The sequence below is a fragment of the Astatotilapia calliptera genome, chromosome 4 (genome assembly GCF_900246225.1).
Source record: "Astatotilapia calliptera chromosome 4, fAstCal1.2, whole genome shotgun sequence".
NCBI lineage: Eukaryota > Metazoa > Chordata > Actinopteri > Cichliformes > Cichlidae > Astatotilapia > Astatotilapia calliptera.
Genome location: NC_039305.1, coordinates 9,984,000 through 10,003,225, shown reverse-complemented (window position 1 = coordinate 10,003,225; position 19,226 = coordinate 9,984,000). Strand labels below are relative to the sequence as shown.

Sequence of the window (19,226 nt, the reverse complement as noted above, 5' to 3'; positions counted from 1 at the left end):
CAGAATAGATGACAGTCAACCAGCGAGAGCATTAATAATCTGTACGTCGGCTCACAGGTGCACGGAGACAAAGACCAGAGAGCTGTCATATGCACCGACAGATGTAGTGAGCGCTGGCACTGACTAGAGGGCATAATGTCTGCATTAGATGACAAGTTCCTCTCCACACCTGAGCCAGCATGCAATTCAATACCCTTCAGTCATCACCAGGCTTCTAATTTAGAACGTATCGACTAGTGTTCAGTAGAGCACAAGCACTCGCAGACATTCATGTCCTCCAGCTGTGAGAAATTCTTGTCTAATCTACTATCACAGCAGCTCCTTGAGAAATGCGAACAGCAAGGCGATTGTGTCGAGGTATGTTTCACTGGCTGTGGAATATGATTTTTGTGGTCGTATGCGATTTTTCTGAAGGGCTGCTGCTGCGTTACAAGGTGCATTTGATCTTCATGTAACCGCTGCCAAGGGGATGTAAAACATTAAAGGTCATCCGAAAACCAGGGACACAAAACTTGGGGTGGGGGGGGGGTAGGAGGGCTGATGGTCGGGATGACGGAGTGAACAAATAGGTGTGAGCCTATAGCATGCCTCCACACTGACAAAGATGCAGCAAATGCTATCTAAGTGACGGCACTGAGTTTAAAGTTAAATACAATCTTTATTGGGTTTGTAGACATTTCCCAAAGGTATAATCCAATAAACAGCAACACAGGCATTTACAATTCAAGGACAAATAATTCACTTTCACAATAACAAATTGAAAGAGTTTTGCCTCTTGCAGATACTTTTCACCAGCAGTGCCTTTGAATCGAAACGACCAAAGAAAGTGCTCAACTCAGCAACATATCACATAATAGTTTAAATAAACTATTGGTTAAGCCGTGACACTAGGTCATAATGACGGTGTGTTGATTCACAGTCTGATTTCCTTTGCCACACTTCCTGTATATTCAGAACTAAACATTTTACATCGTTTTCAATGAACCAAACACTATGTTAACACTTTGACTTAACTGAACATTTAACGACCAAAATGTTTCATTTGCTTCTGAATAATCAGCAGAACAAATCCATAATAATACTGACCGGATCTGCCTGTCTAAGGGCAACGTTAGGAAATTTACAAAACTGTGACTGAGTATAGACAAATCTTTAATAACTGGAAAATATAGTTGCGTTCTTCAACTGCATTCTGGAAAAAAAGGTTTTTGCTTCTTTTTCTAAAATTTAAAATCATCAGTGTTAGTTTTAATTTGACTATAAATATGCAACTTACTCCTGCATGTTGATCCTACAATATAAGACTTATCTTATAACATTTATTTGACTTTAAAATAGTTGCTTATGCTCAAAGTGAGGTTGCATTTTTCTTTGTAAACATCTGGCCCAGAAGAACTGGTTTTAAAATAATACGGAGAAAATATAATCGCAACACTGGTACTCACTCAAATATCACAGTTACATCCTTTTATCACGCCTATGAAAACCTGCAGACTTAACAGTGGAGATGCTGGGTGATTTTTTTTTCTGCAACAACGCCAACACTATTCTACCTGAAATATCCTAAGAACTAAATGTAAAGCCAAGTGCTCTTCAGATGGACTGAAAGCATTCCCAGCTCCTGTTTGTAAGGCAGGCTTATCGAACGCTTTAATAATGCCTGTAAATGCAGCACACTCTCCAGGCATAGATATGGTTTTTTGGGTGCTTCATCCTCACGACTCCACAGGTTAACGACAAAGCACTACACAAGCAGCTACTGTAAAGTTACATCACTATCAAAATGCTGTCGGTGTGAAGATTTTGGTGCTAAGTACTTGCTACAGTGTTTTTTCAGTGTTTCTTCACTACACCTCTGTTACTACTCTGTGATCCCGCTGTCTCGTCTAAAAAAGGTTCCATTCGTAATTAGAACTGCGATTTTAATACTTTCCAATAACCCGAATGTATTCCTGTTTTTTAAATGCTTTTAACATAGGTCTCAAATCCCCTTTGGGGTCACGTCAGGAAGGGCAACTGGCATGAAACACTGCCAGATCAAACATGCAGAGCTACCCGCTGTGGTGACCCCTTGTACCAAGGGAGCAGCTGAAAGTAGCTTGTTACAACAGCAGATGACTGTTCAGAGTTTCTAGTGCATTACAACTGTAAAACTTGAGCTACATTTTTGATATTAGGGGCAATTTCCTAGAAAAATATAGCATTAAACCTCCAATTTAAAAGTTCTGGTTGTCAATGAAAATAATTAAAGGTACAGTACTCGGCAGAACTCTTGAGCCACCCCTCATTTGTTTTTATTTTCCTTCCTTGCAGACTCAAGTGGTCTTGAGCAATAGTTCTCCAGCCTTTCTGATGCTCTTTCTGATTTTTTCTTTTGACATTGACTGCTTGTTTGTTAAGCCACTTAACACTGACCTATGAACCTATCAATTGACTCATTCAAGCATAAAAAAAGGTTCATATCTCAAGGTGTGGAATTAGTGTTGAGTCAGACCTTAACATTTTCAAGAAACCTGGAGAACTATTCCAGCAGACAACTTAAAGAAAAAACAAGAAAGCTGCTTAAGAGAATTTGGCTTGTGTCGAAGAATAAAGGTGGTCATAGCGAGTACTGACTTCTAAAATATGTTGTATTTCCAGGTGTGATAAGACATGTTTCAACAAATGTCTGCATGTATTTCTCAATTTCCTAGCAAAAGTCAAATAAATGAGGGGCGGCTGATTTCTTTGCAAAGTACTCCGCTCGTTTTCAATGTTTTGTTCCTTTTTTAAAATTTTGTTTGCTGAAAGATGGCTTGAGTTGTTGATATTATTCTCAATGTCACCAGACCTCTAACACTAAAGACTGAAATTAAGCTCATTAATCCACAACCTCCCCTTTAAAAGTAAATATGAGGTTTACTAAAAAGCCTCTTTTTAAAAGCATAATTGGCTAATTTTTATTTCAACCTTCCTAGGAAACGAGCCCTTTAGAATTAAATGAGTGTGAAATTGAGAATACTCCATTATTATATTTTTTTTTTAAATAAAATGGTTTGTTAATCTTTAAATTGCATAAAAATATAACAACAATCCCATGTGGTTAACAAGATAAATAGTGGCTGGATTTCTGGGTGTGGTTTAACCCTCACCTTAACATCCTAACCTCTCAGTTACTGGCACAGCTTTGAGAGACTGGCTAGTGTTATTTCTGTCAGCCACACGAGAGCAGCTGCTGGTAAGGAGAGCTTTCTTTACCCCTTAAGTATGATTAAGCCCCTGCGCAGGTTCATTAACCTTATTTCCTTTTGACCTCAAGAGATTAAACTTCAGAACACGACATAATGTTCATTTCTTTTCCTCGCAAAAGGACTACGATGAGTTCAAATGTGATCAATGGAGATCTTTTGATGTTTGATGGTTTTCTGAACACTACTGTTTCACCTAATGAATATTTTTTAACCTCTTTCATCGGGGTTTAGGGCCACACACTGTGCCACAAAGTGTATTACTTTTTGAGAGTGTCAGGGGATATATTCCCCCACCCATCAGATTGATCTAGATCTGATGTAGCAAAGAGTAATAGTTATTAAGGATTTCACATGTACTCAGTTGAAAAAAACAACAACTAATTTATCATGTTTAATAACGAAAACTTTAAAAAGGTGTCCTGCCTCTCTCTTTCGACTGTTCTTTGCAATTCCACTCTGCAATTCCCCGCGGCCTTGCAGATGCAGTGAAAGTCTTTTGGTGGTGAGTGGGCTTGATTGCATGATTTTCCACACTTGAGAAGATGTGGATAAAAGCATTACTAAGGTAACAGAGAGGGACACCACTTTTTACCATTGCTCTCCTGACTGTGCTTTTCAATAGCTCGCTCCTAGATTAGAATTTTGAATGTGCAGCGAGTTCAGTGCTGCTGTTTTCATAAGCTCTACTCTCCATCTCCCAACCACACTGCCTTGGATATCAGATCGTAATAATAAGTGACTAATAAGTCGACATGTGTGTGACGCATTAATGTAACAACACCCACTACCATAAACCAGACTTCTTAATAACGCTGAACTTCTGGAGTACAAATGTTATTAGGAGTTATTTCCTCCTTGGGATATCTGCTGTCTAAATGAACCAACTGTCTGTTTAGCAGGAACCTCTTATACTCTTTCATAACTGCATCTTTATTCTTGGACTCTACTAGAGTATCTCTGGATGAACAAGCTCTTTAAGCTCCTCTCACTTTGCCAACTTTCTACTGATTGGCTGCCTCTTGGAAACAAAAGCTTTGTACATCAGATGGGGAAAGCTTCTATGCTGAGATGACCATATTATAGATATCCCTCTCAGTGACATCATGTCAGATTGAAAAGCAGAAAAAAGTGTCTGAAATTGAGTGTTAGGGATTAGCTACACATATGATGCCCTCATTATCTGAAAGTTTGTCCATATTTTAATGAGCATCCACTAAGGAAATGCACAAACACGCAACATTTCAACCTTTTGCACACGGAGGATACATTTGTTTCTGGCGCTATGTCTGTAAAGTTAATCTGTCAGTTGAGGAGGTGGTGTCGCACAAAATACGGGAAGGAGTTCAAATGATAGAGCTTTCCAGCACTAAGGTAGCACTGTCTTTGGTCTCTTCACTGACCCATCACAATCTTTGTGAGGAACAATCTGAAAAGTTGAATGAACCCGAGCTGTGGCGTGTGCCTCAGGGGAACGTTAAGCCTTCCTGCTGCTCCTCCTGCTGCTCCTGCTGCTGCTGAGTGAACGACTGGTGCAGTTTCCCAAAGCTGTGCATTATGTTTTCATGAGTTCTACTACAAATTTCTATTTAAAATTCAACTTATGAAATGGAAACTAAATGCGGGTTCACGGTTTTACTTTCTTAACAGTCCTTCCCACAATTTATCTCCACAAAGTCATGAAGAATGTCAAACTTCCCTTCAACTAATGAGCATATCTGAGGTATAGACTTTGACTAAATACTATTGGATGTGTAAGCTACTTCCACAAAATAGTTCTAAAATGTTAAATCTATCATATCAAAGAGTATACAACAAAGATAACGATTACCTCATTACAAAAAATATAGACTAGTAACATTTAGGATCAGCTATCCACTGAATTCTAAAATATAGTTTAACTGAGACAGCATCGAGTTGCACAGTGACAGGACGTTCATTCAGTAAGAAAACAGAAATATGCTTCACTGTCTTCCTTTTCTTTTCATTTTGGTATAATTACTGAACAAACAATACATCAGGGAGGGGAAAAAATAATTTCAATAGTGTAAACATTGTACCAGTACAAAAGCACATGTCGCAAGACGTGGTCAGAAAACACCAACACAGGCAGCGCTGTCACCCTTTACTCTTCCTCCATTGACTTCTCAATCTCTTTCAGCCTGCGGACAAACTCCTGAGCCTCCCGGTCCCCGACGCGAGCTTCCAGCATCCCCATGATTGGCTTCTCTGGAGGCGAGAGAAAACAGATGAGCACAGTTTCTACACCTGACACAAATATCTCTTGATTGAATGGCTTTTCATGCTGCATTGAAGAAGTAATTGGAAACCCAGACTTACACCCCCTGGTCTTCAAGAAGCAAACATTATGTTTGAGTAAACAAAACGACGGCATAACCCCCCCCCCCCCCCCCCCCCCAAAAAACCCCCCCCCAAAAAAACAAAAAACAAAATAAATGATACAGCCCGGAGCCGTATGTACCGCTGGGTTTACTGCGAGACAGATGCAGAATGACAGGCTGGACACTCTTGCCAGCCGCTGAGGCGTTCGGTCTCCCCGGCCAGCAGAAGTCGCTGAGAGGAGCGACGGCTTCTCCAGCGAAGTCGTTGGTGGACAGCCAATCGTAGTCCATCACAGTAAAGGTCAAACAGGCAAACCTGTGCCTGTACTGTTCAGGACTGACGTGGCTGGAAGACAATGGAATCAAACAAATCAGCCACAGGGTGTGTGCATATAAACAGGGAGACCTAACAAAAGGGCAGAGTACTCACAAGTAAAAGAGCTCATCGAACACTGGGTGCAGCGTCTTAAGCTTCACTTGCGTGCGTTGACTCTTGGCCATAGGAAACAGGTGGTGAGGACATAACTCCACTATGACGAAGGGATCACTCAGACCTGAGGAAGTAGTGTTCAACTTTAATATTTAATTTAAGACAAAAATTTAAATTCATAAATTCACATATTTACCATTGGCATCCAGTGCAATGATATCAGCAGCATGCAGGATCTCCACTGTCAGGCGCTGCTCTGGAGCATCATAGTAGCACTTCACGCTGATCCGACCGTAACGTGTATGTTTGAGAGTTTTCTGCAACATTAAGTATTGACAGAAATATTAAGCATGCATCCATCCTCATTTCGCGGGTTGTGTCGTGTCTTCAAAGGGCCGACGAGAAGGCAGATTTTTAATCAGAGGTATAACAACAGAAGAAAGAGCACTCTGCTGTCCAATCAATACTTCCTTCTTCACTTCAAAGGAGAACAAAATGAGATTGTCAGTCTTGTAGGTTGAAACGCACCTGGTGGGAAATCTTCTCCAGATAGTACTGTTCAATCAGCTCAAAGGATGAACATTTATTCAGCCTCAGCTCCTCATCCAAGACCTAAAACAGCATCGAGATTGTCACAAAGCGCTCAATAGCATGATGGATAACGCAACATAAATCTGACCTTAAACCCATTTATCAAGATACCAGGAGCCAGACTAGTAGATGTACTAGTAGATGTTCACCACTAAAAGTGTGTGTAATGGAAAAAGTGCAGAAATTTGCTTCTTTTATAAATCTTTGGACTTTACAGAAAGTGGAACTTGTAGAGTTTAACAATTTAGCAGAGCATCTGTCATAAAAACAAAAATATTTTAGAAATCTTTCGAAAACTTTAAAACTAAAAACTATATCACTTATTAGCCAAATAACAAACTGAATTTAGATTTTTATACCCAAACTAAACTTCTCTGGAAAATTAGGAATTAATCAAGTGTTTTAATGACATTTTTTTTTAAAATAAATAATGTATTTTACTGTTTTTTCCTTATGTAAAACTGAAAGGCTGCAGTTTTATGCAACATTTTAGCATTAAAAATATTATTTTAATTAAAGACCTTGCACATACTGGTGAATTAACCATAACAGAAACATAAAAATATTATTATTATTATTTGGCAATTACCAACAATGACAATTAAGGGCAGCTGTGGCATATATAAATAAACCTGGCATTGGGTGCTGGTCTTATAATTTGGTTAAGCACTGTAGAAAATTTCCTTCCTTATGGAATCATGAACAGAAGAAAAATGCCAAAAATGTAAAAGTAAAAGTAACTGAAGCCATCAACTCTGTAAGTTCAGGGTAAAAGATCACGGCAGATTTAGGACTGGAAGACAAACATGAACCATTAGTAAAACAGAAGGACCACCTGCCAAAATAAGTGTAATATTAAACGCAAGTTTTGTGAAAATTGTCTGTTTTGTTGCACTTTTTAAAATCTCAACTTTTTCATATCATGTGCAGTGTGCACAACATTTTTCATGCACTTTTTTGTTTATAAAAATCAGTATACGTTTGGGAAAAGATGTACATTATTTATACAGCCGGCTCCTGGTTGACAGGTTGGACGAGTTCCTACCTTGTAGTCTCCGCTCTTCATGTCTTCCAGGAATAGACCCTCTCCCCTAGCATGAAAGAACTGCAACAGAGTCTAAAGCGATTGAACAAAAGCATTAAACTCGGGAGCTCATAACATTTATCCCTCTATTTTTGATAGACTTGTTGTTCACACAAACAGCATGAAACCTCTGGCAAACATTGCATCTGTCTGCCAGCCTCCGAATTCATGCCATGACTTTTCATGCAAATATGTCACGTCCTCTTCCAGCTGGTTAAATTGGAATTAGAATATACAACAGTTCCCACATTGTCATTCATAAGGGAGCTCACTTTGGCACTGAACTATTACCTAGTGTCTTCATGAATATCTGATATATGCTAATGATTGCACGCCAAAGGGCATACCGAGATAATTAAAGAATGCAAGTGGCAATGATAATCTTAACATATTAGACACGTCTTTTAAAACAGACCATTCTTTTCAGTGGGCACACAGACTAAAAGGATTATTGTGCGATGCAGTAATCACTGACCTCTACTGTGTACTGGAAGCGGTTGTAAAACTCCACCTGGACACCCCTGTTTTCAGTGACCGTGTCCAGGATCATCCGCAGGAGGAGCTCCCACATGCTCTGGAGAACTCTACCAGGAAGCAGACAATGAGACACCCACACATGTGTGTTTACCAGCTCTTCCAATTACACCCCATGTACTCTCACTATGTTTTCACAGATAATAGGCCGATAATGAATACTTGTAAGTAGTGTAAGTGCTAAAGGCTATTATTATTATTGCAACGCTTACATTCATACACAAGCGCAGCATCTTATTTGCTGAGCTGTCACACATTTTATGTAGTGCAACAGAATAGGGAAAATCTCTTTTTAAGACAAGGAAACAATGGATTTTGTTGTGTAACTGCGTTTGGAGTGAACCAGAAATCTATTTTGGGTTGGCTTGGATTCATTGTGGTTTTAACAATCAAATATATGCTGATCATGCAGTGTTTCATGTGCATGGGAAACATAAGGAACCAGGGGATATTTGGTGTGGTGCATACTGGCTGAACTCATATAAATCATATTTATAGTACAGTGCAAAAATCTTGAGCCACCCTTATACAGTTTGTACAGTTCTAACAAGCCTAAAATTCATATTTTGTATGGCCTCCTTTATTCTCAAACACGACCTGAACTCTTTTAGGCAAGCTTTCTTGTAATTTCTCTAAGTCGTCCTAAGGAACAGTTCTCCAGGCTTCTTCAGGGACATTAGAAGTTCTTCTTTGGAAACTGGCTGGCTTTTCTTTTGTTTTTATCAAGACGATCCCAAACTCCTTTAATAATATTGAGGTCCAGGCTTTGGGGATGCCAGTTCTTAACCAATAGTGTTCCATTGTGGGTTTCCCTATCCTGGTATCTTTCACTGCAGTGTGTTTGGGATCGTTGTTATAATGAAAAATGAAGCCGTGGCAGATGCTTTCCAGAGGGCATTGCATGATGGATCTGAGTTCATAATCCCATCAACTTTGACAAGATTCACAACAACACTGACTGAAATGTGGCTGAAATTTATGACAGAGCCTCTGCCAGATTTTATTGGTTAGTCCAGTTTTGTGTAATTTCACACACCTCAGCCTCCTTGATTCCCTTCCACTGACACCATTTCTGTTGAGGCTTTGGTGAACAGTAGCTGGATCAACTGGAGGGCAGATACATCTCTCAGGTCCTTCGTCAGGTCTTTTTTTGCTATTTCTTAAGGACATGACTTTGAGATACGGTTTATCTGCTGTAGATAGTTTTTAAGGTCTGCCACTTCTTATTTTTGTCCTCCACTAGTCCAGTTTCCTGTGTCAAGATGTCAATTTTTGGCTAATAGCTCTTTGGGAATAACCTTGTTGTAGTGCAATAGGTGAATCCTAAAGCGCAAAAATAAAATCTTGCTATTTTATGCCTGTCAAACTGTGTTATCTGTGTCATCATTTCCCGTAGATTAAAAAAATGGGGGCAATTATGTGCTTTTTCTGCAGGCTACTGAAAAACAAAAGGGTAAGAGTTTTAAATTTGACCTTTGTTTTTTTGAAAGTGGTGATTTGCTAAATGCACTGTTACATGTCTTTTTAGGCTTGAATGATTCATAGATCTGTGTTAAGTGGCTTAAATAAACCAAAAAACAAATAAAAACATTCCTCTGAAAAAGCCTGGAAAAGATACAAGCACTGGACGGAAAATTAGTGAAAAAGCAGTCAGTGTTAAAGAAATCATCCAAAGCTTCAGAAAGCCTGGAGAACTTTTGCTCAAGACCACCTTGAAACATTACGAGAAAGTCTAGATCCTTGGATGCTTGCATCAGTGTTATGCACATCTTAAGTTAGTATAAAGATACCATACTTTGAAATAAGCCTCAGAACAGTCTTTTCCTGCTATAGTCAAACTTATTTTCACAGTATTTTGACTATCACTCAAATTAATGTTGTGATTAGTTTTGCATGTATGCCTAAGGAGCTTGGAAAGAAAAGCGTCTGGACTTCTTTAAGTTGCTTGAAGACATTTCACCTCTCATCCGAGAAGCTTCTTCAGTTCTAGGGTCAAATGGTGGAGAGTCCCAGATTTAAGCTTTGTGGGAGTAACCCACCAAGAGGGACAATGAACCCCCTAATGATCCTCTACCTAATCACGTGAGCCAAGGTGTGGAAATAGGTGTAGGTCACAATCAGCCAAGGTTTCGGGTGAACTCATTGTGAAACCTAGCCCCACCCTGTGAATTCCTGAGGTCAGGTGACCCATGTGAGAGGGCGTTAAGGCGTCTGAGAAGGGATCTCAAAACTGGATTGGCAGACAGTTGGTGTCGTAAACCACCGACTCTGTTCAAAGATGGTCGCTCACATCAGACACCAACTAGGGAGGATAAGAAGGACAAACGCAACAACATTGCCATCCCCTATGTAAGTTTCACAATGAGCTCACCCGAAGCCTTGGCTGATTGTGACCTACACCCATTTCCACACCTTGGCTCATGTGATTAGGTAGAGGATCATTAGGTGGTCCATTGTCCCTCTTGGTGGGTTACTCACACAGAGCTTAAATCTGAGACTCTCCACCATTTGACTCTAGAACTGAAGAAGCTTCTTGAATGAGAGGTGAAACGTCTTCAAGCAACTTAAAGAAGTCCAGACGCTTTTCTTTCCAAGCTCCTTAGACTACGATGACCTGGATGACTGAGAACCTTCACAGACATTTGCATGTATGCCTCTTCAACTATGAGCTCTATGTGCCCATTCTGATTTCTCATGTTCTTTGTTATGTTCATGTTTTGTCTTGTGTATGACATGATTCAGTGGTTTTGTACTGAATGTCTATTTCTTTTAGCACATTGTGACTCACAACAGTTATTAACACATTAAAGTCTACCTCCCCCCTGCCTTTTTTGGCATCTTGTGATGTCATTGCATAGTGACTCAAAAAGCAAGTTTTGCTGAAGGCAACAAAAGTCTGTGTGCTGTTTTTTTTTTTAGAGAGAAATGCAAGAATAAGAACTTAATATTAATAGTAAAAAGAGAATTAAAAAGTACCTGGTTAGATTTTCTTTTACAAGGTTTTCTGTCAGGATGACCATAGTGTCTTGTAAGTACTTCATGAGAGGGGAAACAGCCTGGGAGAATGTCACACATTACATAAATACCACAAAACACCGCTAATATAAGGATAAAAAAGGCTAGGCGGCTATTGCTACATACATCATCATTGTTGATGGAGTCAGGAGACAGGCTGATGTGCTGGATGTACCTCCGCAGCTCAGGCAGCATCTGCACAGGAATATTTAGTCACAGATGTTCATGAAGGTGCATACTTCAAAGTATATAGATGTCCGGATACGCTCAAAAAGTTCTACAAACTGGTTTGTGAGAAACAGGAAAATTATACTCCTCGTGTTCACCTTGTCAGTGAGCAGTGTGATGAGGCGTTTAGTTTCTCTCTGCAGATCCAGGTCCATGTTGAACAGCTGTCCATTCAGAGCCTTGTAAACCTGCTCTTTCCCCTCCACCCCGCATGATTCCTCCATGGCGCGCTCCACACCCTGCCAGTCCAGGTCCCGGGGCAGGTGACCCAGGAAAACACGCACATGCTCTGTGTTGTTCAGGGCGATGCAGAGCTAGCAGAAAGCGAGGAGGAGCAAAGGCGGAGAAACAGAGGGTAGAGATGGAGAAAAAAAGAAGGAAAAGAAGCAGGGCTACAGAGAAGTGGAGGGATTGAGTTTGAGTGTAAATGATTGATGACGACAAGAAGCAACTGCTTTGTTTTTGTGTGTATAACATATCTGCTCTCCCACTGAGCCCTTTGTGTTGACAGAGAGCTTGCTGACATCGTTGACGTAATTCTGTGCCCACCCCCGGTTCTGTCTTGCTACAGGCGTTACCTGCACTGTGAAACTCTTGTGGTCTCGGCCCAGCTGGTTCCTCTCAATCTTGTGCGTTATCATCTCTGAGTAGCACACGGCCTCACTGCAGAAATTCTGCAGTAGATAAAATCAGTCTTGTCATTACGGCACAGCTCCCTCAGTTTCCTTTATGATTTTGACTGATAAACTGTATGTGTCATGTTTCTATGTGCACAGAATATGAGTATGTGAGTGTGGCAACACTATAAGTGGCACTCACGTCTGTCAAACGTGTGACAAAGATGAAGGCCCCCGCAGAGTCTGGCCAGGCCAGCTGGACCCAGATCTCGCGTACCTGGCTGAAGCAAGCTGTCACTTCAACTGCTGAGGAACTGTGCTTGGCTTGCTGCAAAGGTCCAAGCTACTCACAAAAAATAAAATCAATCTTAAAAAAGACAAAGCATGGATTTCCTAATATTTACTTTTTTTTTTTACATGCATGAAAATCTGTAACATTTTAGCATATTTTGCAAGCAGGGAATGAATAACTGTTTTAAACTTAACACGGTAAAACATTTTAATGTAGTTCCAAGGAGGTACATGACCTGCGATTAAAAAATAGGCAGTTCATTCATAAAAAACAGACCTGATTTAAAATTTCCCCTTTAAGGTCATATAGTTGTAAAGCTCACTTCCAACGCTGCTCCTTCTAATTGGATCACTTCTATTACAGCTCATCTCAACTGATGGAGGGACTGGCTGATCAGCTAATGAATGCTAGCTTATAGCGCCAGACAAATAATTTATCAGCAGATTACTGCTTCTCCTTAAAGTGAATACTGTACATGTTTAATAATGGTGAATAAATCATTATTGTACAAAATATTTTAATTCTTAGGAAAAAATATAGAAAAACAAGAGAGCTGGGGGTCTCATAATTTTTTTACACCTTTGGTAACAATGGAACACCTTTGAGCAATAAGGATACAATATATATATATATAATTAATTACAGGTTAATTGTACATTGATGCTGTGATAATGTGTTAATTGATAACACATTAAAGGTGCCTTTTACAGCTATTCACTGTCACGGTCCGCTGTGACGGACCGAGTGGAAAGTGCGTGGAGGACTCAGGTGCAGACACGAGTGATAAGGAAGTGGACTTAAACAAAAGCGAGCCTTTTATTGTGGCTGATGAATACAACAGAAGCAAACCAGAATAAGGGCAACACAAGAGCAATAACTAAACAGAAACCTAAACTGGGAATAAACTAAGGTAAGGCTATGACTTGGAATATAATAGACCGGGCATGGAAACACGGAGGGTGGGAACACAGACGACGCGACACAGACTGTACGAAACACAGAGACTAAATACACATGAGCGAAGATCAGGGGAAGTGGATGCACACGGGGAACACAGGTGACACTGATAATCATAACAAGACACAGCAGGAGTGGACGTAACACTGATGGGAGATGGGCAAAGTAAAGCAGGAAGTACACAGAGGTTCAAACAGGAGGAGAGAGAGCACGGGGAGAACGCAGACATAACAGGCTGGGGAAAACATAGAATAAAGCACAAAGAGAGACGAGGGCTCATAAATACACAGAGGGGCACACAGGGGTAAGAGTCACGAAGGGAAAACACATAAGGAACAACGTAACAGATCAACCCAGGAAGCATGGCCTAAATAAAGAACAAAATACAAAAATACATGAAAACTAAGAATACTGGGCCCACATGGCCCAGGACCATGATATTCACAGCTACAATCCTAATGAGTTTTAGCTTGTTCTAAATCTTTAGACCTACTCTATGTGGCACACAGCTATATTTTACACACCTGCGTGTTCAGTACTTCTGTAAGTTGACTTGTTTTCTGAGAAAGAGTCTATTATGTTCCTTCTATTATTCATGCCATTTCTCACCTTATCTGTTTCCACTGCCTTGCGAATCCTGTCACAGGACCTGTCGTGAACAATCTGCAGCCACTTGTGAATTGAGGACTTGAACCAGTTATGGAAACCTGTCAAGGCCAACATTTTAGCATCCCTGTAAAAGAGAAATACATTCATTAGGACATGACTTCCAGTCAGAGCCTTTTACATTGCTACATCAATAGACGTTGGAGTCAAAAGGATAACCAACTTGAGAGGAAGAAACTCTCGAAAGCCTTTGAGGATTTTCAAGGACACGAAGAGCTCGAAGATGGTCTCTCCCATTGTCTGAGACAGTCTGGAGCTCTCCTGCTCGAGAGTCCCACACACCCGCTCCATCGCCACGTTCACATCATCAGCTACCTGTCAGGTCAAAGGAAGTCAGCGTGTTTCATCCGTGTAAAAGTTAGCAGCAACAACAACATATGACTCAGAAAGACTTGTCATGTCATGTTTACAGTGACCTGTCGCATCATTTTCAGTGACATACCTGCTTTTCCAACAGTCTGTATGATATGCTGAAGAAATCTACTTTCACTGCACTGTGGAGAAAACAAACAAACAAACAAACAAACAAACAAACAAACAAACAAAGAAAAATATAAAAATCCCATCAACAACCAAGCACACAAATCAGTGTGTCACCACTGAATAATATAGCATGACACTTATCGGTTGTTTTTTTTTTCTCCCTCGGATTTCTTGCAGAAAACTGCTGTTCACCTGTAGAAAAGTTTATTGTAGATGTTCTGGGCCCTCTGGACATCTGCACATGCAGCATCAATCACCTGAACCAGCTTCTTCAGCTGTTCCTCCAGAGTCTGCATTGTCAGAATATAATGAACATCACCCTGGATGAAAAAACTCAAGGTACACTGTGTAAAAGATGTTAGGATATCTATGATTTAGGACCAAAACAAGCTTACTCCTTCCTCTGGTTTATATCGAGTGATTAAGCTCTCGTACCACTCAGCAGTTCCTTTCTGTTCAAAAGATTAAAAGGAGAATAACTGGGCTGAAGTAAAGGGCTCTTATTGACTAGTAAGTATTTCTTACATTCATCATTTCTCATCAAAAACACTCTATGAATCAATAAAAGCTCAAGTGTTAAACACATTTACTTCCTCATTTAAAACTAATATCCATATTTCCATATTTTATTGGTACTTTGCTCCATTAAGACCAACAATGACATCCACAGATATGCAGTACATCCCTACACTCTGTACACTAAATGACTAGGTTATTAGGTACATCTGTTCAACTGCTAACCAGCTATGACAGCAACTCAAAATATTCACGTATGGTTGTCAGTTTATTTCAGAATTTCAGAAACTGCTGATCTGCCTGGACTTTCCCACACAACCATCTGTAGGTTTTACAGAGAATGGTCTGAAAAAGATAAAATGGCACTGGGTGCCACTCCTGTCAACTAAGAAAAATATCTACACAAGGTCAACAGACAATAGAAGATTGGAAAAACATTGCCAGGTCTGATGAATTTCCCTTTCTTTCCGATGCTAGTGTCAGGATTTCTCATTAAATACATGAATGCACTGATCCATCCAGCCTTGTATTAATAGTTTGAGTTGCTGCTCTTGGTTTAACAACGTGGGGAATATTTTATTTGGGACACTTTGGGCCCTTAGTACCAAATGAGCATCATTTCAGTGTCACAGCGTACCTGACCATGTCCTCCATGGCAAGGTCACAAAATTCAAATCATCTCAAACAGTTTTTTAAACATGAAAACGAGTTTGTGTTCAAACTGTATCCACACCCAGCAGATCCTTCATGACAATATAGACCAAAATCTGTGAGGAACATTTCCAGCACCTTCTTGAATCTACACTATGAAGATTTAAGGTCAAGGTCAAATTTATTTATATAGCACATTTCCAGATAGATGATGCTGCACAAAGTGCTTAACAATATAAAAATGTCATAAAAAAGAAACAACGTAAAACAATAATAACAATATAAAACAATGATAGGACAATAAAAGAATTAAAACAATAACTAATATTATTAAATAAGACCAAAATGCTTGGGTCATAATGTATTAAAAGCCAGGCCATAAAAATGTGTCTTTAGAAGTGATTTAAATTGATCAAGTGCTTGTGCAGATCGAATATTTTGGGGAAGACTATTCCAAAGTCTGAGACCTGCCACAGAGAAGGCTCTATCGCTACGAGATTTGAGATTAGTCCGTGGGATGGATAGCATTAATTTTGAGCTAGACCTAATGGATTTTCCTGGAGCATAAACAGAAAGGAGCTCAGACAGGTAAGAAGGGGCTCCAGCGTTAAGTGACTTAAAAACAAAAAGTAAAAGTTTAAATTGGATCCTGTAGGAGACAGGAAGCCAGTGTAGAGAAGCTTGACTAGCTGTCTTAACTGAAAAAAGCAGGATTAGACTACTGCACTCACCTGCTTATTCAATTTAAAAGAACCATCAAGGTAGACACTGAGGTTTTTTACATGCAAGGTTTTTTTAGGGCAGTTCTAGCACCTGGTACCTAATAAAGTTTCATAAGTACATGCATGAAGGACAACAATTAATTTATGTACTACATTAAAAAAATCCTGCTGGTCAAAAACTTCATGAGTCACCCACACAGGTTTTCTTGTTACCTTAATAGCAGTAGTGATGTCGAGATGCAGGTCATTTCGAAGAGGACACACAGTCTTAAAGGCACGCATGTTTTGCATGTACCCAATCCCCCTGACAGTCACAGACAGAAAAAGCCAGCGACAATGTATGAGTGCGATTATATCATAAAGCAGTTATACAGTAACATAATGTTCTTTACACCTCAGAAAATATAAAAGCTATATCTATTGCACTTTAATTGTATGCAAGATTCTGCATATCTGTGGAGAAAATGAGAAAGATAACTTTAACTGTTAGTGAGTCACTTTATGTGTGTGTGTGTTTCAGAGTGTAGAAAAGAGTTCCCTTGAGGTGCTGATAACTGGGCAGAGCAAGACTTCTTACTGTAAAAGCTTCTATAAAAAGCCAGTCGCCTCTAAATTAGTCCAAACCAGGCACATGAACTTCAATAATTAGCTGCTTTTACTGCAATTTATAAGATACAGACTCCTCATCTCTGTGCTCTTACTTTCTTCCTTTGGTCACTGCTACGTACAAGCAAAAGCCAAAAGATGGCGATTCTTCTCTTGCTGATCCAGATTTTGCTTGTCGATGGCTTCTCATTTCTAGTTATCCAAGACTTCTAGTTAAAATTTCCCTCTTGGTACATTAGTCAGGTGTTAGTCTTTTTTTTTTTTTTTTTACAACAAATTGGGCTTTGAGGAAAAGGTGTTATAGCTCTTTTGACATGAGTAATGAACAATGACATTTAAAACATTGTTTAGTGAGTAAGGAACCCAACACTGCTTCCTCCACAGAGTGTGACTCTCTGTAGTCTCTCTGTGTTTGTTGGGGTGAATGGCTGAACATGTTGGTATGAGAGCACGGGCGAGTGCGTGATGTGATGGTGGTGTGCCTTTACCTCAGCATGAGCTCGTAGCGTGTAATGGCAGCAGCGCTGGTGCAGGGGAAAACCTGACGCATGTTCTTCATCAGGCACAGGCAGTGCTCTGTGTACAGCCTGAAGCTGTCTGACAGCTGCCTCTCCTGGACACAGGAAGGGCCCTCAGTTATAGCTTCTAGTACACTGGCTGTGAGACATTTTTGGCTGAACCAAAAACCTTGATGAATGTCAGTGAGGAGCTGAGCTAATGAGGTGACTGTTTCTAGATGATGAAAGGTTTTTGTTTTTTTCCCTGTTGGGGGAGCAATGGTGTAGAACCTACTAGGTCTCCCCGCACAGCGGGAGGGTCCCACTCTGCATCGATAGTCCTCAGGAGGCGCAGCAGCAGGGAGTAGCACACCCTCTGGGTCCGATGGTGGCTGCTGTAGCACTGCCAGCGACTGCATTAAAAATAAAACACGCACCTTCCTCCTGATGCTAAAGCGTTCATATAACATTTGATCAATTTTATTCCTCCATTAATACTCACATAATAGCCTGTTGCAGAGGTGAGAGATCAGTTTGCACAGCATGGTGAGTTAGCACAGTCCATGCTGGAGGAGAAACCTGCCCGTTCCAGTTGTACGGCTCTCGCTGGAAATACATGTGGAAGATTACAGTCATTTCAACCACACTTCAATGTAAGAAGAAACTCTTTGTACAGTTTGTGCACTTTTGAGGCTTTGTTTCTAAATACAATCATTTTAGCCATGTGATAAACTGGCAGCCTATGCAGGGTGTACCCTGCCTTTCACTCTCTGACAGCAGGATTATTTCCATCTGTATAAGTTTACATTTAATGATAAAAAATATGACTAAATAGTTAAACAGAAAACAATAGAAGCTGTTATAAAAGTGTGTGCGTAGAAAAAAAAACCATCTAAAGGAAACTCACCTTAACATGAGCATGCTCATACTCCACAATCTGACTCAGCAGTTTCTTGTGAATGGAGACATTTGTCTCCTTCTTAGACAAAGCTGTGTCTCTCTGAAGGTCAAATGAACATTTGAAGTCTTATCGTACACAGAGGAAGACACATTTTTATATAATGAATAACTGTTGTACTTTTAATACCTGGCTGGTGAAGAGCTTCAGAATCAGGTGACATTCTCCCTGAACTTTAGATGCACTCGAGCGTGGCTCAAGCTTGAACCAGGTGTCGTAGCCCATAACGGGAATTTCCTGAATAAGGAAAGCAGCTTGACTTGACATACTGACAAAACTTTTACAGTATGTCCTTTAATGTATATGAGTTTGTGTGAGATTTTGAAGATGCAAGGGGCAGGGGTAGAATTAATGGGCTAAACCATCTGAAGCCACAGATTGAGCATAAGAGAAGGGAAGAAGCATGGAGCGGGTGAAGTATTAGAGGTGATTCGTGACAGAAGGATAGCAGCAAGAGAAGGAGATGATTTACAAGATGGTGGGAGACGTGCTATGATGTTTGCTTTGGATGTGGTGGCACTGGAAAAAAACAAATAAACAATAACCAACCAATCAACAAAAAAAAGCCCAAAAGAGGCCAAGCGGAAGCTAGCAGAGTTAAAGACGGTAAGACTGTTAGTGACCAGAAGTGACAGGACAAAATTAGAAATGAGTATATCAGAGTGACATCTCAGGTTCAGCAGTTTGAAGACAAAGGTAGAGAGGCAAGGCTGACATGGTTTGGACATGTGCAGAGGAGGATGACATGTACAAAGGATGTTGAATATGGAGCTGCCGGGCAGGAGGATAAAGAAGATTTGTGACAGAGAA

At 40.2% G+C, this 19,226-nt stretch overlaps 1 protein-coding gene across 1 annotated transcript in view; it reads right to left on the bottom strand.

Annotated features, from left to right (window-relative positions):
• Window positions 1-2,406: 2,406 nt before the first annotated feature.
• baiap3 (BAI1 associated protein 3) overlaps window positions 2,407-19,226 on the bottom strand; it is a 50,244-nt gene continuing 33,424 nt past the window's right edge. Inside the window, exons 12-34 of the mRNA XM_026164500.1 lie at window positions 18,546-18,653; window positions 18,366-18,458; window positions 17,961-18,064; window positions 17,754-17,871; window positions 17,450-17,574; window positions 16,569-16,659; window positions 14,862-14,918; window positions 14,659-14,756; window positions 14,426-14,477; window positions 14,147-14,298; window positions 13,927-14,050; window positions 12,271-12,411; window positions 12,030-12,125; window positions 11,550-11,765; window positions 11,350-11,418; window positions 11,185-11,264; window positions 8,150-8,258; window positions 7,636-7,707; window positions 6,528-6,611; window positions 6,196-6,316; window positions 6,000-6,123; window positions 5,710-5,915; window positions 2,407-5,456 (exon numbers count right to left, since the gene is read on the bottom strand). Of these exons, the coding sequence (XP_026020285.1) occupies window positions 5,353-5,456; window positions 5,710-5,915; window positions 6,000-6,123; window positions 6,196-6,316; window positions 6,528-6,611; window positions 7,636-7,707; window positions 8,150-8,258; window positions 11,185-11,264; window positions 11,350-11,418; window positions 11,550-11,765; window positions 12,030-12,125; window positions 12,271-12,411; window positions 13,927-14,050; window positions 14,147-14,298; window positions 14,426-14,477; window positions 14,659-14,756; window positions 14,862-14,918; window positions 16,569-16,659; window positions 17,450-17,574; window positions 17,754-17,871; window positions 17,961-18,064; window positions 18,366-18,458; window positions 18,546-18,653 (2,544 nt within the window). The 3' untranslated portion in view covers window positions 2,407-5,352. The remainder of the gene's footprint in view (window positions 5,457-5,709; window positions 5,916-5,999; window positions 6,124-6,195; window positions 6,317-6,527; window positions 6,612-7,635; window positions 7,708-8,149; window positions 8,259-11,184; window positions 11,265-11,349; window positions 11,419-11,549; window positions 11,766-12,029; window positions 12,126-12,270; window positions 12,412-13,926; window positions 14,051-14,146; window positions 14,299-14,425; window positions 14,478-14,658; window positions 14,757-14,861; window positions 14,919-16,568; window positions 16,660-17,449; window positions 17,575-17,753; window positions 17,872-17,960; window positions 18,065-18,365; window positions 18,459-18,545; window positions 18,654-19,226) is intronic.